The sequence below is a fragment of the Gallinula chloropus genome, assembly GCF_964237585.1.
Source record: "Gallinula chloropus genome assembly, chromosome: 2".
Classification (NCBI taxonomy): Eukaryota; Metazoa; Chordata; class Aves; order Gruiformes; family Rallidae; genus Gallinula; species Gallinula chloropus.
In genome coordinates this window covers 159,545,072-159,565,680 of record NC_140086.1, presented here as the reverse complement: position 1 = coordinate 159,565,680, position 20,609 = coordinate 159,545,072, and the positions used below count along the sequence as shown (strand labels likewise).

Genomic DNA, 20,609 nt, shown 5'->3' with positions numbered 1-20,609 from the left:
CTGGTCACCTATGGTGTCACTGAATGGTACTAATGATGACCACTTCCATTCATCAGTGAAAATGAATAAGAAGTAAATCAAAAAGAGGTGACTTTTGTGTTTGCAAAGTATATAAATGAGAGGGCTATTTTGATTATCCAGTCAGTGTTTAGTATGTCTCTGCAATGCTGGTCATGCAGAAGTCAGATAGGCAGAACTACTGCAGAAGTGGATCCTCCTCCAATTTGCCCAGTATAAACCTTGATCATTGCATTTGGTGGGCATTTGGTTTGCTTGTTGTTTGCTTTTTTACCTAATCAGGCTTTTATATGTGATTAGTCCAGATCCTGAGGCCATCTTTAGCACACAGATGTAGTCATTTTTACTCCAGAACTAGATGGCACAGTCCATCTTGTCCTCCTCCACACTGGCATGAGTCCATATCTCTTACCGTGCCACCTCCGGCCAATTTCCGTTTGTACCTCAAAAAGAAAGGAGAAGGCTATTTTGTGGTCAAGTACTGCTTGGGAGTAGACTGGTGGGAAAAAAGCAAGATAGAAATGATGGCTAGAGAAGGGCAAAATTTAGACATCTCAGTCAAGTTAGTTCCTCTGGCCTCACTTTCTAGCTGACAGTGAGAAGTAGGATGCTCCAGAGAACATTTTACCTCTGCACTGATGAAAATGTCTAAAGTGGATATCTCATAGTTGGTGTCCTATGTTGAAAAGAGTAAACAAACCCCATGCTCCTTTAAAGAAGCAACGACACACTTTTTGTGAGTCCTTTCCTAGTTTGTGACAGTGGGCCCAACAATCGAAGACTGTTGTTAGAGTTGTCCCATAGTTTAATAAATGAAAAAGCTGCCCTTCCATTTTTTATTTTCCTGGTTTGTATTTCTACCTGGTGATTCTCAATCTGCTTTACTGAAGTAGAAAGTCTGTGAGCACTAAGTAACTTTCTCCCATCAAGTAGTTATACTTTAATATATTCAGGCATAGTCAAGTTACCTCAATTTTCTAAGAAAAAAAAAAAAGACTGAGGTCTCTAGCACAGTGAAACATTTTCTCCAGCCCTAATCTCTTGTTCAGATGGTTTCTTATGCCTTTTCAATTTTTTAATTTTTAAATATTCCTTTGAAAATTTATTCCAGTAATAGTCTCATCAATATTGCCTACACAATTAAACATCTTTTCATTGCTGGCTTTTCCTCAGTTATTAAGGGATTTTGTCTTGTTTCTATCTGTTTCTATAAAAGTATAATCTACAGCAAAATTTTTCTTAAGATATTGAGATACTTCTTAATCAGGACTCAACAATTTGTGGCTGAGAAACAATACTACTTAGCTATTTAAGGGTGAAGGCTATCAGTGGTCAGGAGACATTTGCTTCCTGTTGTTGCCATGCATTGGCCTCCTCACAGAAACATACAGTGGATCCTGACCAGCCACCAAAACCTTCTTACACATCTGATTCTTCTCAGATATGTGACTTCCCAGATGTTTAATAGGAAGAAATATTCAAAATTCAATTGCTGTTTGTCTGGGATGTCATGATAGATATAAAGCTATAGTCTACTACCAAAATTGATTAGGATTATCAATAACAGGAGTGTTAACTGAGTACAAGCGTCATTAGAACAGCCAACAACTCGTAGGTGTAAACTCAACCAAAAGCTCATGAAGTGTTAACATATTTATTTTAAATATTTCTGAAAAAAAATCCATGACACACATAGACACTTACATACTGTTTACAAGTATAATCAGCCCTAGACTTCAACCTTTGGAAATGGTTATTTAGTTAATACAGCCCAGGGAGTCTATAGTGGGTCAGCTGTCTCTAACAAACAACTGTACTTGGTCATTTCAATATCTGTCTGTGTTTCACTGCCTATAATGATTTGGGGAAGTATTCACCTCCTAAATGCACCTTTGATATCCTGGGAGATGCCCTGTGGGGCGGTATGCATGAATCAAGAGGATATCCCTTTTTAGGAGCTGCAGTATATTCTTATTACAGTTTGAAAGTGAATCCCAGTCATAGTCTAGCCATCTCAGCTGCTCTACAGTCAGAAAAGAGTGTGAAATTCCAGGTTTTCCACCCATGCTAAAATACAGAGGATAAACTGATATGTTAGCTATGTAAGTAATTTAAGATGCCTCCTTATCACAACATCTTGATTATATAAATGGACTTGGTTACTAAAATAAGGGGAATGATTCCTATCCTGTCAACAGTAAAGTTATTACATATTCTAAAAAGAAAAATATATTTATTCACATGTAGAAATACTGAGAAGTTTCATGAGCCTATTAAAAATGCTAGCAAATAATATTTTCTTGTAGAACAACCAGAAAAAATAGACATTCTTTTAAATTTAATCAGAGTTTTTATAACTGGAGCTCTCTTTGCATCACTGCAGCACCTTGTACTTTCAGATCCAGATCCAGGGTTTCCCAAGCCCTGCTATAGTACAAAAATATGCAGAAAGGATAAAAAACTGCTTGATGGAGTAGCAAAGTAGTAAAAATTCATTTCTCCACTAGATGGCTTCATTCCCAAGAAGATAATTGAAATGCAATTCATTGATTCCCATGCTAACAGATAATCTTAAGAAACTAGGAATTTATTATCATTCTGTACAAAACTGATTATTAACTTAATAAATCTGCCAGTGTAAACAATACTGCAAAGGATATAGGACTCTTACCTCTTGGTTCAGGAAACAGTACAGAACTGCTACAATGAACCCCTGGGAAAAAAAAGTTTTAAAAAATAAATTTGAGTGTTAACACAGTTTGCAAAAGCCACTTGCTCCATCTGCCTTCATGATGTTACAGAATCACAAGGTTGGAAGAGACCTTTGAAGATCATCAAGTCCAACCATTCCCATCCTATGCTAAACCATATCCCTAAGTACCTCATCTACCCTTTTTTTAAACACATCCAGGGATGGTGACTGAACCCCCTCCCTGGGCAGCCTGTTCCAGGCCCTGACAACTCTTTCAGTAAAGAATTTTTTTCTAATATCCAATCTAAACCTGCCCTGGCACAGCTTGAGGCCATTTCCCCTTGTTCTATCTTCTGTCACCTGGCTGAAGAGACCATCGCCCACCTCTCTACAACCTCCTTTCAGGTAACTGTAGGCAGTGGTAAGGTCTCCCCTCAGCCTCCTCTTCTCCAGGCTGAACATCCCCAGCTCCCTCAGCAGTTCCCCATATGATTTGCCCTCCAGCCCCTTCCCCAGCCTGGTTGCCCTTCTCTGGACTTGCTCAAGGACCTCAATGTCCTTTTTATGGTGGGGAGCCCAGAACTGGACACAGTACTCAAGGTGTGGCCTCACCAATACCGAGTACAGGGGCTCAATCTCCTCCCTAGACCTACTGGCCACACTGTTTTTGATACAAGCCAAGATGCCATTGGCCTTCTTGGCTGCCCGGGCACACTGCTGGCTCATATTCAGCCTGCAGTCAACCAACACCCCCAGGTGTCTGTTTATCAATGAGTATCATTATAACTTGGAGTATTGCTATACATTTAAATTTTCCTTATGCATCTCCAAAAAAGTTGATCGGCCAGATAATGAACTAGTTAGTGGCATTGCACCAAAGGAAGTGCAGTAAGGCAAAATGTATTCACAAGAACAGATGACGTGGTGACTGAAGTTCTCCCACGTTATGCTTACAAAAGTATAGTCAATTCTACAGCCAAACACACTGTGAGCTAATTCTTTATACAGTATAAATCAGTAAGAAAACAGACTTCATAAGAAGATCCATGTATGGATCTCATACAGCTTTCCAGTCAACTTCTGTTGATTTAGCAGTAAATCAGGTGACATCAATCTCTGACCTATTGAATACTTTTGTTAAGATTCTAAACTGTAAAGCCAGTAAAATCCTAGGAGATTAATGGCCCTATGCAATCAGATACACGCTAGACACCTCATCCTTTTATTCTGTTTACTTATTCCTCACATTCTTAATTAACTCATTGAAGGCCAGCTCCAAGTATGGAGGGCCAGGATTAAGGTGGGCAGGAGATATTGGACAGGATGAACACGGTGGATTAAAACCTCAAGAGGATTTAACCGGCACAACTGCTGGATTTTCAGTGGAGCTCATGCAGTAGTTTAGAGGGAGATATACTCCCTTTTGAAGTTTGGTAGGATTGCTCACAACTCCTTCTTGTAGACTCTGGAGCACAAGAAAAAGGAAGAAAATAAGGGAGAGCTGGGTGCTGCCTTGCTCAGAACTCAGGTAGCAGAGCTACCTGAAAGGTATGTCAGAGCATCCTCAGTAGTTGTTCTACTTGGCACCAAGCTCCCCAAGCTGTCCATACCCTGTGTGTTGATCCAAAGTACACCAAAGTTTTTGCCTAGGTGAGAGGGAAGTGCATGTAGCATTCCTCAGGGCAGTGGTCTGTATGGGGCTGATATGTGCATCAATCACTACTGTGTGTTCATTTGCTTGTCTATCAATTTATACTTTGCCAAAGAATTTGTACAGCTTTGATTGCCCCTAGATAATTTGTCAGCCCACATCTGCTTAATCTTGGCAGTGAATTCAGGGAAGGTATGAAGATAACCAGTTGTAGCAAAGATGATTTTCCACGCTTGACCTTGACCCACCATCCAATTTACACATGCATCTGAAAGATTTAGCCTTGTATTTGTAAAATCTGGAAATATATAGTCTAGCCTACAGCCAGACAGGATGTAGGGCACATTTTCAGATACCTTAACTCAGCAAAGACCTGTGGACTCGATGATCCTTATGGGTCACTTCCAACTCAGTATATTCTATGGTTCTATGATTCTCTGTGAGGAGACACTACCTTCAGGATCCACTGATTTTCTTGTGCAATACTAGCTGTCATATACACAACAGATTAAATTAGAAAATTTACTAAGAAAGAACTGAAACCTCTGTAGTAATTTTACCTGAAAAGATCCAATGCAGAGCTCCAAGTAAAGCCGAACCCCCAGGCTGGTATATTCCGGAAGAAAATTGAAGACAATATAATGGGTTCCAAATAATGGAATTAGAAGCAGAGTTGACCTTGAGAGACGTCTAGCTCAGGACACAAGGAGAAGTAAGGGAAGATTATTTTCCTGAGTAAAGACTAAGTTATGCAACATGCAACAGCAATGAACAGAAGTTAAAAAGAAGATCTAAATATCTACATGTGAAGTTTGTATCTCTTACAGTGCTGGACAGAAAGCATATTAAGAAACTAGCTGGAAATGGATTTCTTATTGCCTCATTCTGTAATACCATGTCTATGGCTTTTCTTATGATATATTGACATGTCTTACAGAATGAGATTTCAGTTCAGGAAAACAAAAAGGAATAGAATATATTGTAGCCTCACCAGAGCTATGGAAAATTTGACATTTATTTATACGTAAATCCAGAGAATGCAATATGCAGTCTCCCTTCACAGTTCACATACAGGAAAAATCATCTGTAGAGACTAGTTTATCCTACTCTAAATCAGAGATCTAATGTGAATTCAGTTAATGGTTTTCTACTCTCTGCATTGATTGTAATCGGAAGGTAGATATCTGAACTGATCAGAATACATTATGTTTGGATGGTCACTATTTAGGTTAGATGAGCCTCATCCTTTAGTTTCCTCAGGAATGCGATGAAGTAGGGAATTTCTAAAATCTAATATCAGCCAAACCGAGACTGTCTGTGACACTGGACATGTGTTTCTCATATTAGAAAAGAGGATACATGTTTTTATTACAAAAATAATTGATTTTTAAAAAATTTATTCCATGCATTACCTGTACTGAGAAGAGTTATTGAAGTTGATTTGTCTAGGGTCTAGTTTTTTCAGCAAAATTCTGATGATGTTGATAAATAAAACAAAATTGACCTGTTAAAAATATTTGGGGTGGGGTGGGGGAAGGGGTGGGGGGAGTGGGGAAAGGAAAGGTTACTTTCACATGTAAAACACTGCAATGAAAATCTGTGGGGTCTTACTTCAGTTGCTGTGTAATCTGTGCAGTTTCAATGAGACTAGTGTAAGATTATTAATGTCATATCTGTTGGCATCATTCAAGATGTCTATTGCATTGAATTCTGGCTAAAATCTTTAGACATTATGTGTAGAATTCAGCTGACTAAATAAAAATATCTACAATGGCATGTCTGCATCTGAGCTATCTCTCTTTTCTCCCTTGGTAGTCAATGGAAGAGCAACCAGTACAGCCAGTAGAGCCTAAGGTGGAGTTGGAGGCAAGTCATCTCCTCCAAAAGTAGATATCCATTATAAGTCAGATGGATCACATACCAAAAATTTCTTTGTTGACTCTAAACGGACCTGAGGAGCATTAGCACAGCTCCAAAGCTAGGGTCAATCCTAACCTGCATATCAGACTTTCTACAATTGCAATTTGGCACAACATTCCCAATGTTTGTGAAGCAGCTCAGATTTCCACAATCAAGAGTTTCTCCCTATGGATTTTCGTGTGTCTTTACATACCAGCTCTTCTTTAGGTGAGGTTAAATGCTTAATTTCCCCTAAGAATATCCACAATTTACCAGAAAGTCGAATCTCATTTTATCCATCATTGATGCCTTTAGTACATTCCAGCAGAAAAATCATCACTGCAATCTCTTGATTCAAATGTGAAATCAAGATGAGAACTAGTGGGGGGAAGATAATGGAGGTAGAAGGAAATACTTTACTGAAATGTGGCAAACATTGGAATTCAGCTTGAGTTTCTTCATTCACAATGTTTGCCTAAACATGCCTTATTTGTATGCATCTGTCCTCCAATAAAATTAAGCTTTTAATAGATGGCCCTAAGGTCATTCATTAGCTGCTTTCTCAAACATTGTTTGGGTTTAATCACATATGGGAGTAGTCATACGTGATAATCATTTAAGATTTATTTGGTAAACATCAGGCTCAAGAGCTATTATCATTGTTCTCACCTATGAACAGAAACTTATTGCCCTTGAAACTTTGCATTAAAATTTATGGATAAAATTTAGGATAAAATTTGTGTTTTCAAATATTATAAAGATGGCTTAACCTCTCACCTGCCATTAATTTTAACTAAACTAACAATTCTATGAAGTCTTTCTATTTTTTAAAAATATTTATACTTAGTAATGGCAGGAGAACCGTTCTCTGCCTCTTAAGCTTGCATTGAACATAGGCAGGCTTACAGTAGGAATTCTAGCATTCCACTTCCTTATTTCAAACAACAGTTCAGCAAACAGTAGCCAGATTTTAATTTAAACATCTTTTTTTTTTTCCCTTCTAATTACTGTTGGCAGACTTTAGAAGTACCTACCCCAACAGAAAGTATAATAGGTCCTTTGATTAACCACCAGTAGGGAGAGCCTTGATTAATATCCCAGCATCTGAGAAAATAGCAATAATTTTAGAAACGACATGTCTTTAATCACTATGGTTGAGATAGCACCCAGCAGTGTCAGTAAAAATCTGAAGAGAGAGATTTTCCTGGAAGTGCAGCTATAGCAAATGTATCCAAATATTTAAACTCTGCTTTGAACAGGGCACATTCTTTAAAGATTATACTACCGTTTTCAACAGGAAATCATCATCTCAGTCTGTTAATTGACAGCCATGGACAAAAGATTTAAACTGATGATGGCATGACTGATACAAAGATATAGGGTTTTGTTTCTTAAAAGATCTATTTAAGACAGGAAACATTTTGTCTGTGTAAAATAGTGAGTAATCCAGGCTTCAGAAAAATCAAAAGGAATTTTGTATGAGAAAGTCATAAAATTTTTCTTTCTTACTGTTTTTATCTGATTATAATCTTTTTCTTTCTTGCAGCATAAATGAAAAGTTCAAGTTCCTGAGAAGGGTCCCCTGCATAATTACAATATCATTGCCATAATGTATATTCTAATTGAGCCTGTAATCTCCATTCACTATGTCCTTACTGGAATGGAAATGCAGAACTCCACCACAGGCACCAATCTACTTGGTGAAGTCAGGACAGGTGGACAAAATCCTAATATTATTTTCCCATGTAATTGAAATTATGTAAGCTTTTATCCCTATCATTATATTAAAAATATGAATGAAGAATCTAGAATAATGTCAGAAGCAGTGACTTACGCTGTGTCTTCAAAGTAGAATTTTGCTAATATCCATATAAGAGTGAAAAGTGTTGGAAAACCTGTCAAAAAAGTCAAAGAAAAAGTGTGTTATTCTGATTTCATCAATTAATCCAAACCTTGCCCACTGAAACTCTGCTGCCATGATACAGATCACTCATTTTCAGAACTGGAATTACCCTTTGTGGCGTCTCCATGCAACAGGAATCGCTTTGGACTCATGGTATAAACTGGAAAAGAAATATCCTAATACCCATGATGGAATGACACAAGTTAAGGCTCTGACTCTTTGGTGATCATGCATCACAGTGAAGATATCAAGGGACATGCCTTGTATATGATACAGCTGTGCCACATAAGACTGAACCTGCAACCTCTTACTAACATGAACATCATTCACACACATGAAGTTTGCATTTACATGCAGGTACCAGCTTAAAACTTGATTTTTTACATGGGGATCCACCTAATTTCTAAGTCACTACAAAGGTCTGGGCAATTAGCTTTATTGCAGACTACAAGAAAAAAAAAGGAGTGGGGATGTTGCTGTCTCATGCCTGCAATTTTGTTTAGGGGATAGAGCTCCTTTATTCACATAATTGCCTGATGCACAAGATGGGCTGCAGCAATATCTGGACTACAGTAATGCCAACAGTAATGTGGGCATAGCAGGTGGACCCCTTCTCAGAAGACTATATAATTATTCTTGCATGAACTAAAGCAAGACATGCCTTCTTTAGGTGATTGGTTTAGCTGATTAGAGGAATCTGTGTTTTCAGTGGGGAGGAGAAAGGTAAGTGGAGTGGATCTCTTTCTGTGTTCTTAAATTTCCACTTCTTTCTTAGGGACTTTAATGCTGTACTTCTTAAAAAATTTGATTGCTCCTTGCTAGTATGCATGCAAAAATAAAATCAAAGCAGTCAGTGCTCAGATTAAGCACTTCAGTTAGGCAGACTAGATTGCACATCCAGTAGTCTTAATGGGGTGGATAAAGCTTTCTGTAACATCTTAACTTTTATTAAATTCATGTAAAATCTTTACTTACCCCAGCCAAACAGAACCAGCCACCAAAAATACCTCCTTCCATGTGAAAGAGATGAGAGTAGCAGACAGTTTAGGTAAAGAGCCTCTACCAGCAGCCACATGAAATTCGTCATCATGAAGTAGTGACAGAAAACAACTGAGATCTTGCATTCAGTCTAGGGAACACGAAAGTCATGATTTTGGCATTACTTGTACATGCTTGTGTTTGATTTGCAGAGGCAGAAGGCATCTGTGGTTGTGGCTGAGACCTACAAAGATCTTACAGTTACACGCATGTTTAAAGGGAAAGTTTCAAATGGAATATGGTGAATAGTAAGGATTTAACCATCATAATAATTTGGAATCACTGTATTTTAGATTATATATCTATGCTGGAAACATAGTTTGGTCTCCCAAGCATGTGATTTCTTGGAAAAATGCATTGCCTTCACTGTAGTTTATACAAGTAGATGCTCCACAGGCCTTGGACAAAAGTAGGTTCAAAGACCTGTCATATTTCAGTTTCCTACTTAGGCTCAGTTTCAAATTCTTGTTGGGCCATGAGCAATGCAGAAGAATCATCCCATAAACCTTTGCTCAAAAGCTTTTGCCATGTTGCCAATGTTTGTGGCTGGACCAAAGCTAAGTTGATTACTTAGTGCCTTGTGTGTCATGTGAGAAGCATAGAAGTGTAATGACACTACTTTTTTCTATGGCAAAGTCTATATCTGAATTAGAGTGCTAAAGGATTACAAATTGATGCATTCAGAATGTCAAAGTTCTCAGGTGTGGAGGTAAGATGTACTGAATATCAGAATTATATCATTTTCATTATCAGATCAGAAAGGAAAAAAAAAACCAAAACCAAAAAACCCTAATAAAAAAGGAACAATGAAAATTGAAGCCATGCATCCTAACAGTACAGTGCTTACTGTAGAGAAGTTGCAATGATCAATGTCTTCCTCTTGGAAAAGGACAGCATCCTTAATAAAAATGGCGATAGCTTTTAAGATGAACGTAAAAAAGAGTTGTACATGGATATAATTTCTGGGACAGCGAAGCCTCCTGGAAGAAAAGAAGAAATGTCCTTCTGAGGTAATTAAATGACTTACACTGGCAGTAATTCAAATATTTAATACTCCTTGTTTTATCCTAGGTACTTCCAGCCACATCCACTCTGCTCTCTCTGCAGACAGGCAGAGATAGGAACCTTTCCCTTGCAAAGCAATTCACCCACAGCCCACATCTTAATTTCCTTGCTTGTTAGGTGGTACCCTGCTGATGTTTCCGGTCTGCAAAACTCCAGGAATCTCAGATTTAGGTTTTGTTCACTATACCTGAGCCAGGCATTTGGTTGGCATTATTTTGGTACCTGCACCTACAGAATGATCTTCACTGATACAATTCTGCCTGTGAATAAACCACCCCGTAGATGCAGGGGTGATCTGGACTAATTAGGCAGTTTTCTTAGTGAACAGGATAATGATTACTCAGCAAAATATTCTAGACAGCATAATCCTTGTGCCAGCCTTACCCAGAATTGAAGAATTCTCCCTTAATTTACCAAAGTTACTCTTCTGAATTAACCAAATGCAGATAATTGCTGTAAAACAATTTGGCACATCTACTTCAAATCCTCATGCTCAGTTAATTTCAATTTTTGACTGATATTAAATGCAGACTTTTAAAGGAATTACACAGCTTTGATTTTATATATTCATATGGAGCTGAAGACTTCAGCTAGTTAGAGAAGAAGTGCCCCATTAAATGTTGAATTCTTTCCAGATCCAGTAATCTCAGGGTCACGTAATCTTAAATCTCACTTAGAGTGTGCAGAATTTTATTACTGAACTCAACCAACCCCATTGTTAACTATAACATTTTCCTCCCTATTCCTAAGTTTCTTTATGTCCATTGTTTCTTTCTTTCCCCTTATTTGGGCTGGTCTGTTTTCCTGAGGTCAGAGTGGATGTCAATAAACATATCTGTTGACTTCCAGACAGGAGCTAGGAACTAGCAGAGGTCAAGAAACTTTCCCCAGGGAAATCTGATTCTCACAGCATAATAATAAACCTCTTTTCTTTCTTTTCTTTTTTTTTTTGTTTTTGTCCTGCACAAATACAAGAAATAAACAAAGTTTAATAAAATAAATCCTATCTGATAACAAACACTCTATATTCTCTAATATATACCTGAAAGTGCCTAACACTGGATAGCTCAGCAGGAAAGATATCTTACCAAATGTAGTCAAATTCAGACAAACTTTCAAAATAAGTTTTTAGTGATGTTTCAATACTAGTATATGCAGTGTCAGAGGAGCTTTGATTCAGAATCAAGTTCTTTGAGTATACTCTTCTTATTAATATAACATTTGCTGAAGCCATAGAAGGCAAGTATACATAGTTTATAAAAATATATCTTCAGCAAAAGTCAGCAAATTTATCTGCTGGTTATTTAGGATCAAAGTGAGTTGCTGACTTTTACCAGTGAGGGTTTATTTCCCAGTTCTGATTCTTCTTATGTCTGGCTCTGATTTCTTTTCATTTCTAGCCCCAATTTAATATTGCTAAATAAGTATGGTCATTAATTTTTATCTTTGCTCTTCTGGATTTCTATCTATAATACTTTGTCATGTCTGATGAAGAACTATTAAAAGAATTGAAGTGAGAGGATAACTTTACATACCTGAATGCAATAAGAACGGTCACAGCAATAATGAGTGAGGTGATAGATACACTGTATCCTACAGTGTAGATGATCTTTATGGTAGAAAAGTAGGATTGCTATGAAAGAAGAGAATTATTTGTCACATGACTTGCAGCCAAATGACAGCTGCTTTACTGATTCTGGCAGTTTTGTGTTGTTTGGTCTTTTCAAACTGTTCACACCTCTGATTGACCTTTTCCCCCTTCTTTAATCCTACAGCAAAGTTCAACTGAAATCACTTCTCTAGGTTTCTTTTGTGAAGACCAATTCCACAGCTACATGGATACAGCCCAGTTTGATGGAGAAACAGGTACTGAGCAGGATGATTTCCATCTCATTCATAAACCCATAAAAAACGAACCCAATCTTCTACAAAGGCATTGTAAAAACTCTTATGCATTTTTATAAGCATGACATTTTATACCATGTTTTTTTCCACAGTGATAGGACAATACTGCTGGCAGCTGGCTGCATGATGAATACAGAATTCTGTCCTTATGTTTCTCCACTTTTCTTTGCTCTGCTTCCCTACTTACAACACATTCCCTATTCTTCTGTTCCATTTTTATTGTGTTGGTGGGTTGTGGGATTTTTTTTTTTCTGGAGTTGTTTTTTTTCCTCTTTTTTCTTGCTTCCAAACTTAATTGTGACAGAATGTCAATCAAAATCCATTTCAATTTAAATGGTACCTCTATCAGACATCACGTCTGAGCAAGGACAATCTGCCTTCAACTATCACAAATGGAAGCAGAAAATAGAATGTATAAGCTGTAGGCTGAAAATCTTTCTTTTCAATCCGAAATAGACTGTCTCTTGGGTCCCACTTCAATGTTTTTATATCCTAAAACCTACAGAGCTATGCAAAGTGTTTCTAGAGTTCAGTGTGGAGAAGGGCAGACACTTGTTTTGATCTTTAAGTATCACTTAAGGCATTATAGGCTGACAATGGGTAGGGTTTATTTCATTTAGTTTAGGTGTCTAAAAATTAGCTGCCAAAGTTTGAGCAGCTGAGTCTACAGCAAAAGGAGAGGTGTGAGAGCTTGGCCACAGAACAATACTATTTAATTATTAGCACAATCCTGTTTCTTCTTATTCCCTTTCTTCTATAGTTAATGAAGGGAAACAAGCACTCCCAGAAGTCAATTCAACTCATTGTAAGATGAGATCTTATCACTTTCCTTCAGCAAGAAAAAGCATCTATCACTACACCTGCCTTAAGTGCAGGTCAATAGGTCTGATTTACTAGGACAAAACATTTAGTTCTGAGGACCCTATATCCAAGCTGCGTGAATTCCTGTGTCTACAGTGGACAAAAAAGGATAATATTCACCTAACTTGTACAAATAAAGACAAAAGTGCAGTGTTAGGACTGTGTAGAGGAAGGATAGAGATCCGGAGTTAGACTAAAAACCTAATTTTTAATCACTTAAAGTGATTTCTACCTCCTTTCTATCAGTTTAGAGTTAGTGGACATTTCTTCAGATTTTTTTCCATTGAGTTGCTCCTCACTTTTTTCCCACAGTAGCCAACAAGACAGCAAAACCTGATTACAAGATGATTGTGATATTTTTCATTAATATATGATAAAGCATTTTCTCTTGCTTCTTTTCTCTGAAAGAGAAGCTAGAGGAAGTTAAACAATATAGCTACACCATATGTTTATATTCATGTCAGTAGAAACCAGGCTGTATTTCTTTCTCTGTACAGATAAGCCCTAAATATTGCCCTAAATATTGCCACTTGTGCAAATCTAAGTGAAGCAACATGTCAAATTCTGATCTCCATTACAGAGATGCAGATTTTGAAACAGTTTTTGTTTTGGTTTGGTTTTATTTCCTGCTTGAATTAGATAATTTATGCCAGGTAGGATGAGAAAACAGAAGCCTTTCCTGTCCTTAGATATCACTCAGTTTGCAATAGTGGTGTTAGAATGACACATTTGCTCTCCATGCTGTGGGAGCTGGTTTTGATCAGCCTGGAGAAGGCTCAATGGAGCCTGTCAGTTCCTAAAGGGGCTACAGGAAAGTTGAAGAGGGACTCTTTCTCTGGGAGTGTAATAACAGGATGAGAGGTAATGGCTTTAAACTGAAACAGAGTAGATTTAGATTAAACCTTAGGAAGAAATTTTTCTCTGGGAGGGTGGTAAGGCGCTGGCACAGGCTGCTTGGAGAAGCTGCAGCTGCCTGGCAGGGTTCAAGGCCAGGTTGGATGGGGCTTTGGGCACCCGGACTAGTGGAGGGTGTCCCTGCCCATCACAAGTGGTTGGAGCTGGATGGGCTTTGGGGTCTCTTCCCACACAAGCCTGCCTGGGGCTCTGTGATTCTATGAAACCTCTTGCACATATTTATTTAATTAAACTTACTTCTTCAAGCGGAATCTCATCTTCTACGGAACAAGCAATATGGTAGGGAGGGAATGGGTCAGACCAGCCTTTCTTTGTGCAGTTCCTTTTTATTATCCCAGCTGAAACAGAAGCACTTTATTATTTTTTTCTTTTTTTTTTTTTTTCTGATGAAAAGTCACATAAGACAGAAATTACAAAGAAGGAGATCTCTTGCTGGTATGAAGGTCATTCCAAGTAGAGAGCATCATCTCCATTAGCCTCTCACAAAGTTGACAAACTATTTTGCATGTGTATATACAGGTAGCCAGATACAAAACTTCTCACTTTATCTGGAGATAAGCAATAGGAACAAGTGAGATAACAGAGGTGACAGAGGTAGAGGTAAGAAGGAGTAAAGAACAATTCATATCAGAGAGAGGAAAACCTACTGAAGAAGTATGGGAAACACCGCTCCATCAGACTTTTGCCTTGTTCAGCACTCACCCTGCTAATGTATCCCTTCTCACTCCCACCTTCCTTGGGGCTTACTCTTTGTTTACAGATCAGAGGCCGGAATAAGCAGTTTGTTCTATGAGGATAGCATGTTGCCATAAAAAGATTTATGAGTCAGATGAAGGATAAGTAAGAGAATCCCGGGGCAGGAAATGAATCTGCCCAGATGAAAAGGATTTTCCTTATCCCTCCTTTTTCACTAGCATGTGTTGGGTGAGGCAGAGGCTGGGCTTTGCAGTTTCTTTTTCTTGTGGAACTGCCAAATCTAGGTCATTCCTGGAAGACCGTTTCCTCCTTATTGGCTTGCAGTTTGTTCCTGGGCATATTGTCTAACAGGCTAAACAGTCACAAAGGCTTTAGTTTGGATAGTCTAACATTTGACCCAACTCATATGCTTCTTCAATGACAAAATTCTGCTTTGTATCACCAAAGTCGGTCTTAAAGAATAATCACCTTATTCATTCCTCTGCCTTTTGTTTCATCCCACACTAATCAGACCATAAATCTCATAAAGCCCAGTGCTTAAGTTCTGACCTAGACAACCCCCATACCAGCTCTAGAAAACTCAAACAACAAGCTGATCCCAAATCCCACAGAAACCAATGGAAATTGGGATAGAGTTTTATTGATTTCAGTGTTCTTTGGCCCCAGACCTCATCACTGACTATGGATTATATCCAGTTATGGATAAAGCTTTAAGATGTGAGAGGAACTGCTAAGCTCCCTCAGATCCTGCTGAAATCTTCACAACAATATTCTGATCTAACTAGAGAGCAAGAAATCACAATGTTCTGCCTTCAACCCCCATTTTTAGAAATGCTCTTGCCAAGCATGCAACACAACAATAGGAGTACAATCATGAGAGCACATCACCTGACTCCTTCATAAAGTGAAAGAGGATGTTTGGGCATGGTAAAGTGAGAGTCTCTCCAGCATTTGCCTCTGGCCAGCACAGTAATTTGTCCCAAGTTCTCTTGCAACCTCAGACAGAAAGTGAAATACATTTTTAAGCATAATTATATTTAAGCAACATATTTGTTTTTAAATTGACCCCCCACCCTTTACATATTTTATAAAAATTGTTTAGCCACCATTTTTATTCCATAGTAAGAAATAAACACCTCCAGAGGACTATTTAATTTGCTTTGGTTAGACACCCTGTGTTAGACTTGGGTGGGTTCTTAGACATAAAATAACTTCAATAAATGAAAATGTATTATAGGAATGAGATGTAGAGCTGTGCTGGAAGAAAGACCAGATGACAGTAATTATTAGGGGGCTACCTTATTTTTAGAGATCAACACACTCTCACATAGCAAGCTTGATGCCATGATTTCATCTAGTTTGGGAATTAATAGGAAAAGGGCAAAAGGATTTACTCAGATAGACTATCTGCATTTGAATCTGGACAATAAATCAAACACTCAAACATGCACAGCGGCAACCTTGCTGTGTCCTGACTCTGGTAGGGTGTCACTGCTTTGTCACTCTTTTCATCCCTCACACATGTATACCTGGTGGTGTGGCATTCCCATGTTCTTCTTGGTCCTTTAGACATTCAACCTCCTTCTTCTTCAGCTCTGTCATAAAATCACATTCCGGGTGGACATTCCCAGCAACCTACAGGGAGAGGAGTTTCAGCAGATTAGGAAGAAGTGATTGGGTAGGATCTTATGAGAGAGCCATGAAGTCCAGACCCACTTGCACAACACAGATCACCAGCTTAGGGTTTAGCAGTCCAAGGGTGCCACTGTCTCTGCATAAGTTGCAATGCTTTCAGCAGATGAACCCAGCTGATCTCGGTCAAAGGCACTTGTGCTTCTTTACATTAGAGCAAATCCTTAGGTGGTATCGTTGCCAGAGTATGGTAGCTATGGTTCTGCACCAGAAAATCTGTAAGATTTCTCTAGTTATGTTCATAATGAAAGATCTCTTTGCTAGAGCATGGATTTGAATGCAGGATTCATTTTCACCCTGACTTTATCCCTTGTCAAATCTTGGCTCAAGGAGACAGAGTACACTTGGACGGGCTCTTTTTTGTAACAGTGAAGGGCCCAGCACTGTGGTACATGCTGCAGAGCCCACCTGCACAGATTCACAGATCCACAGAATTGGAAGCATTGGAAGGGACCTCAAGAGATCATTGTGTCCAACCGCCCTGCCAAAGCAGGTTCCTTAGGACAGGGGGCCACAAGGCACTCTCATCTTAGCTCTACGTCCTGTCCTCTGCCAGTGTGATCTGAATGTGTGAATATAGATACAAAGACACAGAAACACACAACAGAAAATAAACTCAGGATGAGACTTGCATGGTGAACAGGTGGCTGGCATATGGCTCAGTCTTTTTCCACCCAGAGAAGATTAATATTCAGGGAATTTAGAAAATAAATAGCTGGCTTTCAGTTCATTTAGAGGGCAGATGGTATCCTTCCCAGCAAGCTGGTGTTTCCCCTCCAATGTTAATGTCCATATCTCATGTCGGTCTGCAGAGCATTTGAGCACCACATTGCCTAACAACCTGAGGCTCCCAGGCTGACAGAGAACACTGGATTAATTACACAGACTTTGCTCTTCTGGGTTTGGACCCTAGCAGTTGAAAAAAGCATATATCCACATGTATGCCTTTCAAGGAGATAGTCTGTTTTCCATTTACTGCACTTTTAAGAGGATGTGGTTTTCAGGGCAAGCTAACAGACAGCAGTGCCGTGGATCAATTTAAAGGCAGCACTGAAGAGCAGGGCACAAGATTCAAGGCTAAAGGAAGTTTGGTGTATGTAAGAGGACAGTAACTGTGAAGGGATGGAGCAGAGGCCAGCCATTGCCCTAGCCCCAAGAAGTGGAGATCTGGTGTGTTGGTTGCTTCACAGAATCACAGAATTGGAGGGGTTGGAAGGGACCTCAAGAGATCATTCAGTCCAACCCCCTGTCAAAGCAGGGTCCTTAGGACACAACACACAGATGGGTCTGGAATATCTCCAGAGAAGGAGATTCCACAACTCCCCTGAGCAGCCTGTCCCAGGGCTCTGTCACCCTCACTGGGAAAAAGTTCTTCCACATATTGGTCCAGAACTTCCTGTGCTCCAACTTGAGGCCATTGCCCCTTGTCCTGTCCCCACAGACACTGAGAAGAGGCTGGCCATTTCCCCTGTCTCCACACTTCAGATACTTATAACCATTGATCAGATCCCCTCTCAGGCTTCGTTTCTCAAGGCTGAGCAGCCCCAGTTCATTCAGCCTTTCCTCATAGGGGAGGTGCTCCGGGCCCTTAATCATCTTTATAGCCCTCTGCTGTGTCTTTCCAAGAGCTCCCTGTCTTTTTTATACCAGGGAGTCCAGAACTAGATACAATACTTCAGGTAGGGCCTGACCAGGTCTAGGGAGCCCCTTAACTCCACTAAGATATGCAGTGGTAGGCAGGATGACAGAAAATTGGCATCTGTCTTGAACATCTTTGCTCACTTGATATATCTTCTCATACCAACTTATATTCTTCCCTGCTTATACTCACCCTGGACAATGAAAGTCACCTATGCTGAAAAGCTCACAACCCATCTTGTAGAGCAGCTATTGCAAAAAGTATCTTTGTTAATCTGCACAAAAACCAGTCAACTCAGTAAGCTCATTTACTGAAAAACTTTTACAGCCTCCTCAGTGAACTGTGCCCAGAAAAACCTCAGTAGGCAGGAAATGTACCCATTTGCACAGTCCTAAATTATTTCTCCTGGCAAAAAATTGACTAGATTTTGCCTATAAAAACTTGCTTTGCTTGTTGAAATATTCATGGCAAGAACAAAGCTTGTTAGGTTTATTCTCCAGTGCAGGAAAACTTTTTTTTTCTTTTTCTTTCTAAGTGTCCCTACTTGTAAGAACACTTTACAACATGCATCTCAAATAAAAAGGTGAGGTTAATCAAAGGCTAGGTATTTCAATTATTACCTTTTCCTTCAAGAAGACCTGACCTTAAGAGATGCTTTCATAGTTTATATTCAAGTCAGCCCTAACCACTGCTTGAATAAACACTGACTGCCATATCTGTTACAACAGAAACTCGGGTAAAATAAACTTAAAAGATTTATTCAACTCCTAGACTGCATTTTAAATATATTCATCCCCCTAGAGCATTTGACTACATTTAGCAGACCCTTATGCTTTCCCAACCACTCTGAAAACTGTTCCCAAACAAGGTGTAGAATCAGGTTCCAAACTACTCTGAAAACATTCATAGACTCACTTGCTTATATCACATTTTCTATGCCCTTCCCTTCTGTGCACTTCTGGAAGCATCAAATAATGGGATAAAGGTATGAACCATTCTTTAAGACAAGTATAAAAGTGTATGTGATTCAGGTCCCTTCAGTGTCTACATCTACAGAGACCTCATTATCTGATCTAGTCATCTTAAGTTCCTTAAGTTATCCTTAATTTATCCTTAAGGATACCAGGGAGAAGTTGGCACTGTTGAGCATAAATCAATTGAATTTATGCATTTACTTTTGGATGGAATGAGCTACGGTTTAGATTCAATTCTCTAGGATTCTGCTGACTCTTATATCCATGGTTAATTTCTAAATTTGGGCTTCAGCACTGAGTTAGATGAATATCACTTACTGCTTTTAGTTTGTTACTGTGGTAATTCATTGGTCTTAGGATCCTCCCTGTAGATCATCCCTCTGTAGCTCACAGACCACAGAACAATCTGTGAATCTAGCTGGAACCTTTGAGGATCATCTAATGCATCTCCCTTGCTTGATACAGAGTAAAGTAAAGCAGGTTGCTCTGGGCAGTGTCCAGTTGGGTTTTGCATATGAACAAGGATGGGGACTCTGAGCAGTGTCTTTCAGTGTTGGGTTGCCCTCATAGTAAATAGTAGCTTCTTGTGTTTAAATTGAATTTCCTGTATTTCAGTTTCTACCCATTACATCTTATCTTGTCAATGCACATCATTGAGAGGGACTACCCAGACTGCATAGGAGGTGAGCTGTCCTCAGGAGTCATGCCTCTCTGAATGCACCAGTGAGAAAGCCCTGGACAACTGTCATCTCAATTTGAGGTCTTCAACACAATGTTAGATACTGTGGTGTATGAGTGTGGGCTCTTCCATGTTCATATATAGTGCATTAAATCTAAAAACCCACCCCAGTCAAACAGAGGGTGTCTAACTAAAGCAAATTAAATAGTCCTCTGGAGGTATTTATTTCTCATTATAGAATAAAAATTGTGGCTAAATCATTTTTATAAAATATGTAAAGGATGGAGTGTCAAAAGTGTTTTAATTATTTTTTTAATGTTGCTCAAATATAATTATGCTTAAAAATTTATGTCTGAGGTTGGAAGAGAACTTGGGACAAATACAAATCTTCCTTCCAGTTCGGTTATCACTTGTAGAATAAACATAGCTTAGAAAAGGTATAACTGCATTTCTTGTGGTCATATTTGCACTCCATTCGTAGTTAAGATAAGAAAACAGGTATTTCCACAATATTCTTTATAGAAAAGCAAAAATTATAAGAAATGTATAGCAGGAGCCAAAATAGAAATCCTTTTGGAGAGAACCACTGCTATTATTTCAGGTTGTCCTCCTGAATAACTTCATACACAAATCTTGCTGATGAGGAAAGCTAAACTACAGATGAAATAAACACTGATATGTTCCAAACAGAATACAAATTTGCAGTTGCTATATCCATCAGTTAATATATTAAATGGATATGTGGGTTAGAACAACCCTATCAAGCAAATATTTACCCTTGTCAGAGGGCCCTTGCTGAAAGTCGTGTGAATAAGATAAAGATAACCCACAACAAAAGAAAGCCCTCTTCCAGATCAGGCTCTAAAGAGGGACATAAAATGCACATATAAGAAGGTAAACTTCCCTCTTTTTTTAATTACTCTTGGTGTTTTCACAAAATCATGCAAAATGTGCGTCTTGAATGATGCTTTTCCTGTCTTTT

General features: G+C 38.8%; 1 protein-coding gene across 1 annotated transcript; it reads right to left on the bottom strand.

Annotated features, from left to right (window-relative positions):
- Nucleotides 1-338: 338 nt before the first annotated feature.
- Nucleotides 339-16,272, bottom strand: GHRHR (growth hormone releasing hormone receptor; the record flags this gene model as incomplete). The annotated part of the gene is made up of 12 exons (XM_084280391.1): nucleotides 16,173-16,272; nucleotides 15,532-15,639; nucleotides 14,185-14,285; nucleotides 11,802-11,899; nucleotides 10,049-10,181; nucleotides 9,139-9,292; nucleotides 8,095-8,155; nucleotides 7,295-7,364; nucleotides 5,774-5,865; nucleotides 4,922-5,051; nucleotides 2,690-2,731; nucleotides 339-461 (listed from the first exon to the last, which is right to left on the bottom strand). Exons 1-12 carry the CDS (start codon nucleotides 16,243-16,245, stop codon nucleotides 339-341), a joined length of 1,185 nt encoding a protein of 394 aa, XP_084136517.1. The 5' UTR covers nucleotides 16,246-16,272.
- Nucleotides 16,273-20,609: the final 4,337 nt, after the last annotated feature.